Here is a 16,554-nt window from a genome sequence, read left to right as displayed (position 1 = left end):
GATTATGATGCCAGGGCTGAAAAATTGCTGTGAAGATGCTCATGCCCACTCTGTAGCCCCTAAGCTTTAGGATCCTGAAAGGGGGGGAGGGTCCGGCATCCCAATCTCTAGCCTAAACATGAATGTCTGCGCAGCAATGTTTTAGCTTCACAGTCTGCCTACCAGCCCCAGTCAGCTGACCTGGGCCAATGATGCCCATGTGGTTCTACTCTTTGTAGACCTCTTTAGAGTGAAAGATGTGAGGCTGATTTTGTTGGATTGCCATTAATAATGGCTATTTAATCATTGTATTTCTTTACATATTGTAGGTGTGTCGACTACAAGACCTAGTAAGAAAAAGTGAAAAGGGCCTTGGTACTGCAGAAGGACACATCTCCAATCTTCAGGAAGCCCAGGAAATACTCCAAAAAGAACTAGAGTTAACCAGAGCAAGGCTGAGAGAGACCACGGATTCATTATATAATGTTGAGGTAACCACATAACGGGAAAGTAAATGATTTAAAACACAATTACAGTGATATCTGATGGTTTTTAAAATGTCAAGGCCTGGTTTCCTGGATATATTAAACATGTAGCTTCATATAGGTCTATTAAAAATGTTTATTTCCTTTTTTCATTTCAAGTCTTAAGGCCTATAAATTAGATGTGAATATTTTAAGAGCTTATTTGTATTGTTAACTCTGAGTGTTGCTACAAACACATCTTTCTGTCTGAAATTGAACTGTAATCATAGAATCATAGAATACTAGGACTGGAAGGGACCTCAAGAGGTCATCGAGTCCAGTCCCCTGCCCTCATGGCAGGACCAAATACTGTCTAGATCATCTCTGATACACATTTATCTAACATACTCTTAAATATCTCCAGAGATGGAGATTCCACAGCCTCCCTGGGCCATTTATTCCAGTCTTTGACTACCCTGACAGTTAGGAACTTTTTCCTAATGTCCATCCTATACCTCCCTTGCTGCAGTTTAAGCCCACTGCTTCTTGTTCTATCCTCAGAGGCCAAGATGAACAAGTTTTCTCCCTCCTCCTTATGACACCCTTTTAGATGCCTGAAAACTGCTATCATGTCTCCCCTCAGTCTTCTCTTTTCTAAACTTAACAAACCGAATTCTTTCAGCCTTCCTTCATAGGTCATGTTCTCTAGACCTTTAATCATTCTTCTTGCTATTCTCTGGACCCTCTCCAATTTCTCCACATCCTTCTTGAAATGCGGTGCCCAGAACTGGACACAGTACTCCAACTGAGGCCTAACTAGCACAGAGTAGAGAGGAAGAATGACTTCTCGAGTCTTGCTCACAACACACCTGTTAATGCATCCCAGAATCATGTTTGCTTTTTTTGCAACAGCATCACACTGCTGACTCATATTCAGCTTATGTTCCACTAAAACCCCTAGAACCCTTTCTGCCGTACTCCTTCCTAGACAGTCGCTTCCCATTCTGTATGTGTGAAACTGATTGTTCCTTCCTAAGTGGAGCACTTTGCATTTGTCTTTATCAAACTTCATCCTGTTTACCTCAGACCATTTCTCCAATTTGTCCAGATCATTTTGAATTATGACCCTATCCTCCAGCTTAGTTGCAACCCCTCCTAGCTTGGTATCATCTGCAAACTTAATAAGCGTACTTTCTATGCCAATATCTAAATTGTTGATGAAGATATTGAACAGAGCCGGTCCCAAAACAGACCCCTGCAGAACCCCACTTGTTATACCTTTCCAGCAGGATTGTGAACCATTAATAACTAATCTCTTGGTACGGTTATCCAGCCAGTTACGCACCCACCTTATAGTAGCCCCACCTGAGTTGTATTTGCCTAGTTTATTGATAAGAATATCATGTGAGACCATATCAAACGCCTTACTAAAGTCTAACTATACCACATCCATCACTTCTCCCTTATCCACAAGACTCGTTATCCCATCAAAGAAAGCTATCAGATTGGTTTGACATGATTTGTTCTTTATGAATCCATGCTGGCTGTTCCCTATCACCTTGCCACCTTCCAAGTGTTTACAGATGATTTCCTTAATTACTTGCTCCATTATCTTCTCTGGCACAAAAGTTAAACTAACTGGTCTGTAGTTTCCTGGGTTGTTATTGTTTCCCTTTTTATAAATGGGCACTATATTTGCCCTTTTCCAGTCTTTTAGAATCTCTCCTGTCTCCCTTGATTTTCCAAAGATGATAACTAGAGGCTCAGATGCCTCCTCTGTCAGCTCCTTGAGTATTCTAGGATGCATTTCATCAGGCCCTGGTGACTTGTAGGCATCTAACTTTTCTAGGTGATTTTTGACTTGTTCTTTTTTTATTTTATCTTCTAAACCTCCCACCTTCCCACTAGCATTCACTATGTTAGGCATTCCCTCAGACTTCTCGGTGAAGACCAGAACAAAGAAGTCATTAAGCATCTCTGCCATTTCCAAGTTTCCTGTTACTGTTTCTCCCGCCTCACTGACCAGTGGGCCTACCCTGTCCTTGGTCTTCCTCATGCTTCTAATGTATTTATAAAAAGTCTTCTTGTTTCCCTTTATTCCCGTAGCTAGTTTGAGCTCATTTTGTGCCTTTGCCTTTCTAATCTTGCCCCTGCATTCCTGTTTTGTTTGTCTATATTCATCCTTTGTAATTTGTCCTACTTTCCATTTTTTATATGACTCCTTTTTTTTATTTTTAGATCATGCAAGATCTCATGGTTAAGCCAAGGCAGTGTTTTGCTATATTTTCTATCTTTCCGGTGCAGCGGAATAGCTTCCTTTTGGGCCCTTAATAATGTCCCTTTGAAAAACTGCCAACTCTCCTCAGTTGTTTTTCCCCTCAGTCTTGATTCCCATGTGACCTTACCTATCAGCTCTCTGAGCTTACCAAAATCCGCCTTTCCGAAATCCATTGTCTCTATTTTGCTGTTCTCCCTTCTATCCTTCCTTAGAATTGTGAACTCTGATTTCATGATCGCTTTCACCCAAGCTGCCTTCCACTTTCAAATTCTCAACCAGTTCCTCCCTAGTTGTTAGGCTCAAATCTAGAACAGCTTCCCCCCTGGTAGCCTTTTCAACCTTCTGAAATAAAAAGTTGTGTCCAATGCAGTCCAAGAACTCATTGGATACTCTGTGCCCCTCTGTGTTATTGTCCCAACATATATCTGAATAGTTGAAGTCCCCCTTCACCACCAAATCCTTTGGATGATATTGTGAGTTGTTTAAAAAAAGCCTCATCCACTTCTTCCACCTGGGTAGGTGGCCTGTAATAGACTCCTAGCATAACATCACCCTTGTTTTTAATCCTTTTTAGCCTAACGCAGAGACTCTCAACACTTCCATCTCCTATGTCCATTTCCACTTCACTCCAAGTTCGTTTTTAATATATAAGGCAACACCTCCTCCCTTTTTTCCCTGTCTATCCTTCCTGAGCAAGCTGTACCCTTCTATACTAACATTCCAATCGTGTATTATCCCACCAAGTTTCTGTGATGCCAACAAAGTCATAATCGACTGAGTAGCTTTATTAGAGCTATAATTTTGTGTTTCTCATGTTGATTTTCACTTCATGTGCACTCAGACCATGAAATAATTAACTTTCTCCTTCGAGTGGTCCCCATGGGTGCTCCACTCTGGTTGCTGGTGCGTCCTCGCGCCGGCGACCAGAGATCTTTCTAGCTGTTTCCACCATGCTGCGCACACGTGTTGTTGAAATCTCTTAGGCATGCACGCGGCGTGGCTCCTCATTTCCTTCTCGACCGTCCTCGGCAGCAGACTGAGCTTCTTTCTCTCTTCAACTTTGGTCAGAAATAGATTGAAACCTTGGTTAATTCCTACAGTTACCTTAGAGTCCAAGTTATTTCATCCTGCTACCCACCCCCAGTCTATAGTTAAAACAAAACAAAACAAAAAATGTTCTCTTGTTGCGGCTTGCTGCTTGTTCCCCACACCTCATGCTGGGATCCCCCGGCTTTAAAAGGTGTCAGACATGCCGGGAGGCTATGCCCGTGTCTGATGGGCATTCCTATTGTATTAAGTGTCTCGGCGAATCCCACCGGACTCAGAAGTGCCAGCACTGCTCGAAATTGACCTCCAGAGCATGTCGGGATCGAGCTAACAGGCTAAAAATGATCCTTTATGAAAAGTCTCTCCTACCTCCATCAGACAATCCACCAGTAGCTCCAGAAATGGCCTGCCTCACCAAGGGTACAGATAAATCATGTCCCTCTGCCCTTTCTAGCCTGATGGCATCAAGAACGGCCAATTCCCCAATTTCCCTACCCTCGGCGCCCTCAGCCTCATGGGTCAGCACCACGGATAAGCCAGGCACGTCTGGTACGGCTCCAGCCAAGACACGGGCACCACAGAAATGAGTGCATTCGGAACTGAGACAAAGATCATCGGCACCGCCCGCGCCGACGGCACCGACCTCCTCTTCGGTACCAGCCACACCGGCAGGCCATAAGGAGCATACGGCGTCAAAACAGCCATGGCACTACTCCGCGGCACTGACATCAGCTGCGAAAAAGTCCCGCACCGACATGTTGACCCTGGACAACTCGGCACCGGTATCGGCACTGAGCAAATCCCCTACCTCAGCACCGAGCCAGCTACTGCTCCCTGGAACAGAGCCACTCACCACTGGCACCAACCTCTTCAGTCCAACCAGTACTCTCCCACAGATCGTCTCACGTTTCATGGACTCCAAGTGAGGCAGTCATGGAACCCAGGAGCAGATTCTCCTCCCAGCACTTTATTCCTGTGCACAGACCTCCTTCTTGTCAGCCTTCCGTCACACAATACACATACTCACCTCCGCCACCACTATGGTATGCACAACAATACAGTTACCCACCAATGCCATACGCTACTCAATGGCAACCATGTGAGCCACTCCCCAAGCAAAGTCATCATCGTCCTCCTTCAACAACTTCCAGACCACCAGCTTTGCCGCCTCTTACTGCTTCCATTACAGAGCCAAATTCCCCACGTCACTCTGAGATACAAGATTCTTTCTCAGGTGGTGAGGATAGGTCCCCTCTACATAATTCCTCAACCTCACCTGGTGAGGCAGTAACACCTGAAGCTCCACCATATGGTGATGACTCTAGAACATTTCAAGATCTCTTCAAGCGGGTGGCATTAGCACAGGAACGGGACTTACAGGAGGTACAAGTTAAACAGTACAAGCACTTATGTACACTAGAACCATCCACTACCTCTTGTCTGGCAATCGCTATGGATGAGGCCATTATGGACCCAGCTGATAACATCTGGCAGACTCCCGCGTCTATTCCCCCTACCAACAAGAAGGCGAATGGCAAGTACTTTATCGCGCCAAAAGAAGTGGATTTTCTTTTCACCCATCCACCACCAAATTCCCTAGTGGTGGATTCTGTTCATCACAAAGGAAGACAACCAATCTTAGGATGACACCACAGGATAGAGGCCATAAGAAAATAGACGTTATGGGCCATAAGGTTTATTTGTCTGTCACCCTGCACTTTCGAGCAGCAAACTACACAGCAATGCTTATGGATTATGATCATGCAAATTATTCCAAACTACAAGCCTTGGCACAACACTTACCAAAACTTAAATGATCAACACTCTTTAATAGAATGCATGAAGGCCACGCAGTCTCCCGCACTGCCTTACAGTCCGCAAAGGACGTAGCAGATACTGCAGCCCATGTCACTGCATCAGCCATCATACTACGCAGGATATCATGGCTACAGGCTTCTGGAGTCCCCAGAGATTTACAGCAAAAGGTTGAGGACCTACCATTCGATAAAACCAACCTCTTTGCTGCCACGACAGATGAGGTATTACATTCTATGTAAGACTCGCGTACCACATTCAGGACATTGGGCATGTACACCCCCCCCCCCAACAAAAAGAACGAGAGTCTCGACTTACCAGAGACCAAGGAAGCCTTTCAGACAGCAGCTTCGATACGATTTCCAGCAGAGACAGAGGCTGCAACGTCGTAGACCCCAGCGACAGAAACACTCTGCGACTACTCACCCACCTGCAACAAATTTGAAAAATGTGTCGGGAGCTAAATAGCCACTCCAATAACACTCGCGCCCGGGCCTCCTCAGTTCAACCACTCACTCCGGGCTTTTTTCCACCAATGCACTCAAATAACATCGGACAAATGCGTCCTACAACTGATCCAACATGGTTACGTCATTTCCTTCATCTTTCTGCCCCCCCAGCCATACCTCCTAACCTGTCTCTTTTCAGGGACCCATCTCACGAAATCCTCCTATACCAGGAAGTTTCACACCTATTACAATTGTGTGCTATGGAGCAAGTACCACCAGAATTCCATGGTCGGAGCTTCTATTCAACTTACTTCCGAACCCAGAAGAAGAATGGTGGATGGCGTCCTATATCGGACCTAAGGAGACTCAACAAGTACATTGCTTACCACCGCTTCATAATGGTTACTTTAGCAACTATCATCTCTGCTTCTAGATCAAGGAGACTGGCTTTCAGCTCTTGATCTCCAAGACACCTACTTTCACATCATAATCCACTCGGTGTACAGACGTTTTCTATGATTCAAGGTGGGCACCCAACATTACCAGTACCGAGTGCTCCCCTTTGGCCTTTCAACCGCCCCCAGAGTCTTTTCCAAAACTCTGGCAGTCGTAAGGGCTTCGCTACGTCATCAAGGAGTCATCATTTTTCCATACCTGGATGACTGCTTGATAAAAGGATCGTCCTTTCACGAGACCCAGGAAATGATCGATATTACCATGAGCTCCCTCACCAATCTCGGCTTCCACATAAATCTCTCAAAATCCACGTTACATCTAACCCAGAAGTTAGAGTTCATAGGAGCACTCATCAATACCCTGGTAGCAAGGGCCACTCTACCCGAACACAGATTCAACACCAGGCGCGATCTTATCATGAGTACACAACTAGCTTCTACCATGACGATACGCGAATGCCTCAAGATTCTAGGACATATGGCCTCTACAACATATGTAGTCAAGCTTGCCAGACTTCACATGAAAGGCCTTCAGTCATGGTTAACTACGACTTAGAAGCCCTCCAGAGATTCTCTCTCCAAACGAGTGACTATTCCACCTCGCATCCTCAAGTCACTGCAATGGTGGACAAAACCTCAGAATATGCTAGAAGGCGTACGATTCCATCGTCCTTCTCCCACACTCACAATAGTGACCGATACATCACTTATGGGTTGGGGAGCACTCCTAGGCACCATCACAGCTCAAGGCAAATGGTCCTTTATGGAACAAACCTTACATATCAACCTTCTCGAGTTGCGAGCAGTCAGATATACATGCCAACATTTCCAACCCTACTTAACTCACAAATTCATTTCTACAATGACAGACAATACCACCTGCATGTACTATATCAACCAACAGGGTGGGGCACAATCCCACTCCTTTTGCATGGAAGCCATCAGATTATGGAATTGGTGCCTTACATACCATGTTACCCCCATAACTTCCTACCTACATGGAGTACTCAATGTCACGGCAGATGCCCTAAGCCTCACGTTCCATGATCAACACAAATGGGATATGGACAGGAACGAGCTTGCCCCGGTGTTCCACCAATGGGGACAACCGGACGTAGACCTCTTTGTCACAAAAAGCAACAGAAAATGTCATCTCTATTGTTCAAGGTGAGCTCTAGGGAAGCACTCCCTCGGCAACACCTTTTCTATCACATGGGACAGTCCCTTCCTTTACACCTTCCCGTCCTTTCCCCTCCTTCACAAGGTACTCAAGATCAGAACAGATCGTGCTCAAGTCATACTTGTGACACCGGTGTGGCCCAGACAAACGTGATACCCCTACTTCTACAAGATGGCAATGGTAGATCCGTATGCCTTCCCAATTCACCACGACCTCCTATCGCAGAACTACGGGAGGGATCTCCACTCGGCACTCCACAAGCTGCATCTTCATGCCTGGCTCCTTCATCGGCTTCAAGATGCCAAAAATGTCTGTTCAGAACCGGTGAAAGAGATACTGATCAACAGTAGGAGACAGTCTACCAGGAAAACTTATCTCTACAAATGGAACAGGTTCGCGCACTGGTTCAAAAGTTCCTACATAACATCCCTTGAGCATGCCCCCCTTCCCACCCTACTGGACTACTTACTATACCTGAAGCAGTCATGCCTAGCTCTTACTACTATCAAAGTTCATGCAGCTGCCATAGCAGCTTTTCATCATACTGGACAAGGGGTCTCCTTTCTCGCTGACTCAATAACTAGAAGATTTTTTTTTTAAGGGACTACAGAATACCTTCCCACCGGTCTGTCCACCACTTCCTATTTGGGACCTCAACCACGTTCTCAAGAGCCTGACGAAGCCACCCTTCGAACCACTGGCAACCTGCTCTTGGTCTCATTTATCAATGAAAGTCTCATTCCTCGTGGCAATAACCTCCAGTAGGAGGGTGAGCTAACTCGCCGCACTGATGGATGATCCCCCTTATACAGCATTTGCAAAGGATAGGGTAATACTTCGGCCACACCCTAAGTTCCTCCCCAAAGTCCTTTCGCCTTTTCATGTCAATGAATCTATACACTTACCTGCATTTTTCCTAAGCCTCATGCTGATCCAGTTCAGGCAGTATGGCACACTCTGGACATCCGCAGGGCGCTTGCATTTTATCTCGACCACACCAAGCCCTGGCGTCTATCCCCGAGTCTTTTTTTTGTCCTACGTGGAACGATCCAAAGGACAGGCAGTCTCATCAAAGAGGATTTCTAAATGGATCTCTTCTTGTAGTCAAACATGTTATATGCTCTATAACAAAAACTTACCTGAAACAATTACAGCACATTCCAACAGGGCGATGTCCCCCACTACTGCCTTTCTCAGCAATGTTCCTCTACAAGGTATCTGTAATGCCACCACCTGGTCTTCAGACCATATTTTTGCACAACGTTATGCTCTTTCTTCCTCAGTTTCATCTTCCACGGCGGTGGGACAGTCAGTATTGTCCACAGTGACTAACACGGGGCTCCAAACCCACCTCCTCGGGTTGACAACTGCTGTGTAGTCACCCAGAGTGGAACACCCACAGGGACCACTCGAAGGAGAAGAAAGAGTTACTCACCTTGTGCAGTAACGGTGGTTCTTTGAGATGTGTCCCCGTGGGTGCTGCATTATCCTCCCTCCTTCCCCTGCTTGGAGCCTAATGCTCTAATGGGTAGAGAAGGAACAGAGGAGCCGTACCATACGCGTGCCTAACTGATTCCAATGACACGGGGGGGCAGTCTGGCGCGGCTCGGTGGAAACAGCTAGAAAGATCTCCGGTCGCTGGCATGAGGACGCACCAGCACCCAGAGTGGAGCACCCACGGGGACACATCTCGAAGAACCACCGTTACTGCACAAGGTGAGTAACTCTTTCTTTAATTGCATGTCCTTTTTAAAATTTTCTTTTTAAAATGGGAAAATTACCCTAAAAGAACGAGTAAGAAAGTTTCAGAAAGCAAATGTTCACAATTATTGTAAAGTGTGAAAAAGGTGTTAAGAATATTCTCTTGAAATCAAATTCAACTAAAAAAATATACTGTCTTGTGAACCTATGATTTAATCTATTTAAACATATTTGTTTTTTGTTATTTTGAGAACTAAATTTTCTAAAGGATCTGCAACTTAATAATTATGTTTGTGTACTTATATGGTGGCAAGGAGTCTTACTTATAATTAATTTAACCTACTGATGCCTAACAGAAATGTAGGCTTTTTATAGACAAATTTGCTTATTATATACCAGGGATGTAAAATCCCATTTAAACAGTTAACTGGCTAACTGGCTAACCATTATGTCTAACTGGTTTGGGGGCTCCTTCAACCTTAACTGGCCCACAGTGCTGTAGGCTGCTCTGGCCAGCCGGGGCAGAGCCTGCAACACCGCGGGTAGGGGCTGCTTGGGCTGACCCATCCATGCCAGGCCATAGGCAGGGGGCTGCTTCAGCCCAGCTGGACCACCAGTTAACCAGTTACCCTAGTGAGCATGCCAGGAAGGTGAATGCTTACCAAGTAACATTTAACAAAACAATATGAATTTTTTAATTTATTTACACCTTCAAGTTTTTTTTAAAATCAGGGTTTTTTTTTTTCTGTTAAAATTGGTTTTTTAAGTAAAATAGTTAATATTAAAAAAAAAATTAAATCAACTGTGGCAAGGCTGTTCCCTATTCTGGCACTTCAAGTACAGAAGGTGGAGGTCTTCAAGAGACTTTACAAATACCTTACCTCCCTGGGCTTCTGCTTAAAAGCTCTCCAAGGTCACAGATTTCCTGGCCTTGGGAGATAGGCTGCCACCATCAAGTGAAATCCCCCTTCTTGAATCCAGGAAGAAGCAATTGAAACTTCTCCCCAAACTCTTCTAACACAAGATGACAGCTTAAATAAAAAGAGAAAAAAACCTGTAATATCTGATAAGCTGACCTCTTAGTCTTAGGCATGCATATACTGACCTTCTATTACCTTACAGGATACAAAAATCAAATTGTCCCCTTTAAAAACAATGATTTTATTAACAAAACAAACAGATATACTTGATAAAGCATATTTGGTTGCTATGTGTTTTAAAACAACTGAGAAAAGAATTTAAAAACAGAGAAATTCCATTCCTGGAATATAGGTTAAAGTACAGCCTATGGGGGAGGCACATGGACTTAGCACAGAGAAGTTTAACCAAACAATAACACAAAGAAAATAACCTGATTGTGTCTAAACAGACATTCCCTATCTGCTCACAGATCCATACTTTGTTACAGTCCATTTTCATACCTGGTATTCTTTGTAGGCATGGTAGTCCTGCCTGGTTCAATTCATCTTGTCTATCATCTCCCCTCCCCTGCAAACTCCGGGCTTAAAATTCACAAAAAAAAGAAGAAAAGCAAGCAGGGTTTCTTTCATTTAAAATCTCAGCACCTTCCCCCATTGGCTCTTCTGGCTCCCTGCCAACATCTCCTAGCTGCTTGAGTTTAACCCTTTGGTTACTGAAGGCTGGGATGTTCAGAAAATACCAGCACTCCTCCTATCCATCACAGGTCAACATGAGGAACTTAAAATATTGGCTTCTGCAGCTAACTCAGTCGTCTTCACTTTCATTTTCCTGTTTGTTCATCATCTGGAAAAGAAAAACAAGCTTTCCTGCTTTTTCAGATGCCAAATGATTTCTCAGTTTGGAATGAATTAATCCAAAGGGAGAAAATGCTTTTTCTATACCGGCAGAAGAGGCTACTGTTGTTAAAAGTGAGATTACCACGTCAATAGTTTCTGAATCCAAGTGTGACTTCCACCAGTTCACTGGTGTGACTTTCTTTAAAACATCATCATCAGATATATACTACCTGAATAGTTAACCCTTAGCTCTGAAGTTTATTATAGTGGGTATTATGGAAGGATGATTGCTGGATTCCATGTCATAGCCAACACGTCGTCTTCAGCAATTAAGGTTTGACTTGGTACCATGTATTGAGAATATTTGCAAGAAAATGAACCAGATAACGATTGTCCCATTTTTTTCTTAATGCTTGTATTTTAAGTGTGTCATTGCATATTTCTCTCTTTAAGATTTCACTCTGTTCCTTCCAAATTTCAACAGCAATAAAACAACTATTTCTAGGTATTTTGTTCAATGAAAAAGTTTACCAATCTGCATGTGGCACCCATGTTCCTTTCATCATCTTCAACGCAGCTTCCTCCTGAGAAGGAAGATTTCTAATGATGTTGTTTCATATGGACAACCAGGCCTTCAATTTCATTGTTGCACTGTTTGCATATTGCATTCATACTTGTCTTATACACAGGTAGAGGAACTTTTATTAAAATATTCCCAAACTGGGTCTCTTTTTTTCCCCTGCCTGCTGCCATTATAGGGTTTTCCCTTCTAGTGAAAGAATGGTATATTAGATCTCAAATCAATGAAGGTTACACCCGGAAAGACGTCAATAATATGCTTTGGAATATGCTCCTCAAATAGTTTCACTTCCATTTCTACCTGTCCTTTCCTTCTCATATCTCCAGATTTCTTTTCCTTTGTCCAGATCTATTCCACTTTCAACAATCTTCTATTCATTATACTTTTTTCAACTTTGCACCTTTAGGCTATGTCTACACAGCAGTGTTATTTCAGAATAACTGACTTTATTCCAAAATAACATGGTCCGTGTCTACACTACAAGCAGTTATTTTGATATGCAGTAGACTTCCAATAATCCGGCACCTTTGGAACCCAGGGGGTGCCGGATTATTGGATATGCTGGAGTATCAGGAGGTACTCCGGCAGGGGTGCTGTGACAGGTCTGTGAGGGAAATTGATGAGGGGCGGACTTGGGGAAGCCATGGGGAAGAGCATCTGGGGTGCTGCCGGGTTGGTCCCGCAGCGCTGCTCAGGTGAGGGGCGGTGCTGCGGGACCAACCTGTCAGCACCCCAGCTGCTCCGCCCCATGGCTTTCCAAAGTCTGCTGCTGCTGAAACTGACGAGTGGCAGACTTGGGGAAGTGGTGGGCAGAGCAGCTGGGGTGCTGCATGGTTGGTCCCGCAGTGCTACCCGTCGCCTCCCTGCTTGGCGCCCGGCAGCACCCCAGCTGCTCTGCTCTGCAGCTTTCCCAAGTCCGCCGCTCGTCAGTTCCACCAGTGGCAGCAGTGGACTTGGGGAAGCGGTGTGGAGCAGAGCGGGGGGGGGGGGGGGGGGGTGAGGACCGACTCGGCAGCACCCCAGCTCCTCTCTTCTGCGCCGCTTCCCCAAGTCCGCCGCTGGTCAGTTTCAGCAGTGGGCTTGGGGAAGCGGCGCGGAGAACCTCCAATTGTCCGGCTGGCTGGAGGACTTCCGGGTTCCAGTTGGTACCAGATTATCAGGAGTTCTGGACCACTGGATGCCGGACAATTGGAATTTTACTGTAATGTCAAAATAATGTCAAGTTGGAGGACTTCTTACTTTGACTCCTGTAATTCTCATTTTATGAGGCATAAGGGAAGTTGGAGAAAGAGTGCTCTTTCTCAGACTTCCTGCTGTATAAATAGCACCGAAAGCCTAAATAAGCTATTTTGACTTTAGAGAGAGTTAAGGGCTTGACTCTGTGTACGCAAATTTACAGAGACACTAGGGCTATGTCTACACTGGGCCACTTATTCCGGAAAATCAGTCGCTTTTACGGAATAAGCTGTGAGCTGTCTACACTGGCCCTTGAATTTCCGGAAAAGCAATGATGCTCTACTGTACAAAATCAGCTGCTATTCCGGAAAAACTATTCTGCTCCCGCTCGGGCATAAGTCCTTATTCCGGAACACTGTTCCGGAAAAGGGCCAGTGTAGACAGCCTAGTAGTCTTTTCCGGAAAAAAGCCCCGATCGCAAAAATGGCGATCGGGGCTCTTTTCCGAAAAAGCGCGTCTACATTGGCCACAGACGCTTTTCCGGAAAAAGGGTTTTTCCGGAAAAGCAGCCTGCCAATGTAGACACTCCTTTTCCGGAAAAACTGAAAATGGAATAGTATTCCGTTTTAAGCATTTCCGGAAATTCATGCCAGTGTAGACACAGCCAGAAGGTTTGAGGTCTGTTGTTTTTCACGTCTGTGTATTTTTTATTTGTGTGACAAAGCTCCTATGAAAACGTGGTGGGTCCTGCGTTCCTTGCAGGTTTTGCTTGCCTCAGAGTCTCACAGCAGCCCACAGTTTTAGGCACCACATCTAAGGCTTCAGTTTGCTGTTTGTTGATTCTTTTCATTATTGGCCAGCGTTATAGTAAAACAGAATAAACTCCACAATCCTTTTCTCTGAGTGGAAATGGGGAGTTGTGGGGGGAGGGGAAGAACCCGGGCCCACCCTCTACTCCGGGTTCGAGCCCAGGGCCTGTAATAGTAGCTGCCTCTGTGAATCCTCAACGCCTGTTATAAGACAGCTCCAAGACCCCTGGGCTACGTCCCCACATCTTGCTCAGCATCTTCCTTCTCTCCGCTTAATCCTCTTAGTGTTCAGTTGTTCTCTCCTTTCCTCTTACTTGCAGCAGTGTCCTCCTCCATGTCTCAGGTACACAAGTGCCCCAACTGTAGTTAAAGCTTCTTTTAAGCCACTCTGAACTGGTTTTCTTAATTAGCCCCAGGTGATCTAACAAGCCTAAGTTAGCCTAACTCTGCAGGCCTGGTCAATTAGCCTCAGGTGTTCCACTGCCCTGATTGTCTCTGCTGGTTATAAACCAGCCCCTCCCTGTTACTCAATCTGAGGTTTATATATAGTTCCCCTCCACAACTTTTTTATAGCTATCTGTTCTGACCCTGTCACATGTGTTTAACAAGCATTTATCTTTAGAAACACAAATCCACAGTTTGAGAACTGCAAAACTAACATCTGTGATGGTATCTTAGATGGAGCACTGAATCCCAGTGGGTAGATAGAATGATTAGCCTTAATAATCTGTACGGAAGCCTCTGGACCCATATAAGATTGGGTCCCTAATCCATGAACTATTGGAACTCCATTTATAAAACTTTACTTACACATTACATGAATATATTGCCTCATACTATAGAATTAGACTTTATAACCCTATTCCATGGTGGGATATCTTAGAGGTATAATGTATCTTAATTAAAACTATCTTTAGATAGATTTCTCCCTCCAAAAGGATTATCAAAAATATCTGATTTAAATAAAAATATATTTTTTAATAATTTATTTTTATCTGCCCTGGTTTTGATTAATTCACTCCAGCTGTCAACCATGCAATGCGTGAGGCCCTGGCTGTGATGCACAATTAATAAATGCTCATTATGGTATTATTTTCCCTTGATTTTCTGTCTTCACCACAATTCAGTCAAAATTATTTGACAGTCATCCTGCTTTTCAAGTAGGGTTTTAATCATAATGCATGTTACTCAAGGAAGCCAAATAAAGGTTCCATGGGTAATGACAGCACTTGCAGCTGAGTATAGATGAGTATAGCACTTTACTGACAAACTATAGGAAGTCTGAGATGTGAGATTTTTTTGGGCTGGGGACAAAATGGAAGTATCAAAAGACACATCTTTCACATGAGGATGCTTCCATTCCAGAAATTTTTTCCTCAAAGTATGGAGGTATTAGAGCTTATCACTGAAACGGTTTCAAATATTATTTAACACAGACAAAACAAGATATTTCTTCCTAATTGTGGAAACAGTAGAGTGATTTAGCTGAAACTTTCCCTAAAACTGCAGCCTGACTCCCACTGTGGAAAATTTCAGTTCAAAGGATACAAGTTTAACAGAATTATAAGCAACAGAAATTAAGGTCTTTAAGGCTATATTACCAGCTCCACCTGTAGCATATCCTTGGGTCTTTAAATCCTTTCCATTCATCAGAGAATATTTTAATCTTCAGGGTGTATTCAACTGAATTCCTATTTTAAGAAATAAGTCACATCAAGTAAAATTTTAAATTTCCAGGGCTGTAGCTAAACTGACATTTACTTAATTGCTTCTCTAGCCTATTGGTTCCCAGTCTTTTTGATATGGGGGAGCAGCAAAACCCATTCACAAACTTTTGGCATACTGGCAACATTTTATTTGCATATTCATTATGCAAATGATGAATATGCAAATAAATGTTCCCGTTCTGCCAAAAGCCCAGCCCCAAGAGCTGCCAGTGTTAGCCCTAACCTCTAGAGACCCCCAACCCTCCACTACCCCCCAGCACCACGCACTGTCCCCAGAGTCCCCTGCACCCAACCCCCCCCCCCGTGCCAGCCTCCCACCTTGAGAGTTCCCCAGTGCCAGCTCCCCGTTCAGAACACCTCAGTGCTACCACTGTGGGCCTTCTATCTTCCTCTTACCTGGGCCCCTTACAGCCCACTACCATCAGTCGTCCCCCCCCCCCCCCCCCAGCTGGGGACTCGTGTACATTTCAAAGCTGGGACTCTGAATGCAGCCCGTGGGGGGGCTCTTTTAGATTTCAAAGGAGAAATGCAGAATTGCCTATCAACTAATTGAGTAGTCGATAGAATTTCTATCGACTACTTGACTAGTAAATTACTTGATATTTAAAATCCTTAGTTAGAACAGGGCAAATACTGTTTAAAAAAAAAAAAAAGTCCTACGAATATTCATTAAAAACCCCCCTCATATACTTTTCAATACACCTTATGTCTCGGCTTTTTTCATAAATTACTGGTAACAAGAATATTTATTGTCATTTAAGCATATATTGTAAAATGTGCGCAGAAAATGAATTTTGAATTTCTGATTACAATCGTCCACCACAAAAAGTTGATTCTTATAATTCTATCTGGCAAAACAAGCAACAGATGCATATACCATGTGACATGTGTATTTGATTACAACACTTCAAATTTTGAATTTCGAGTACTGAATACTCGCACCCAAATGCTCGCATATGATACATTTGAACAAACATTACTTGCATAAATGATTCCTTTAATTTTACAAATAAATAATAAAAAAATGTTTTGTGAAGAAGCATAATTTAGACAGATCAAATATTTGTGGACTTGAAAATGACAATAAAAACAGTCTTCATTAGAAGCCACATTTTCTAATTATTTTCTTAACTAGCA

The 16,554-nt window shown here is 43.9% G+C and overlaps 1 protein-coding gene and 1 long non-coding RNA gene across 12 annotated transcripts in view; one reads left to right on the top strand and one right to left on the bottom strand.

The window, feature by feature from the left end:
* FAM184A (family with sequence similarity 184 member A) overlaps positions 1-16,554 on the top strand; it is a 184,815-nt gene that overhangs the window by 97,713 nt on the left and 70,548 nt on the right. For all 11 annotated transcript variants that reach the window (XR_332068.4, XR_012902649.1, XR_332069.3 and 8 more), the window contains exon 7: positions 309-470. Coding sequence is in view for 8 of the 11 variants with exons in the window: in XM_006123068.4 (XP_006123130.2) it covers positions 309-470 (162 nt within the window). In the remaining 3 variants the exon portion in view is untranslated. The remainder of the gene's footprint in view (positions 1-308; positions 471-16,554) is intronic.
* On the bottom strand, positions 3,642-10,915 carry LOC142827869 (uncharacterized). The gene is made up of 4 exons (XR_012902652.1): positions 10,790-10,915; positions 8,573-8,702; positions 5,902-6,013; positions 3,642-3,779 (listed from the first exon to the last, which is right to left on the bottom strand). It is a non-coding gene; the product is annotated as an uncharacterized LOC142827869 (long non-coding RNA).

Source organism: Pelodiscus sinensis, chromosome 3 (assembly GCF_049634645.1).
Source record: "Pelodiscus sinensis isolate JC-2024 chromosome 3, ASM4963464v1, whole genome shotgun sequence".
NCBI classification, from domain to species: Eukaryota; Metazoa; Chordata; order Testudines; family Trionychidae; genus Pelodiscus; species Pelodiscus sinensis.
The sequence above is the reverse complement of the archived record's forward strand: the minus strand, read 5'-3'. Positions and strand labels throughout refer to the sequence as shown.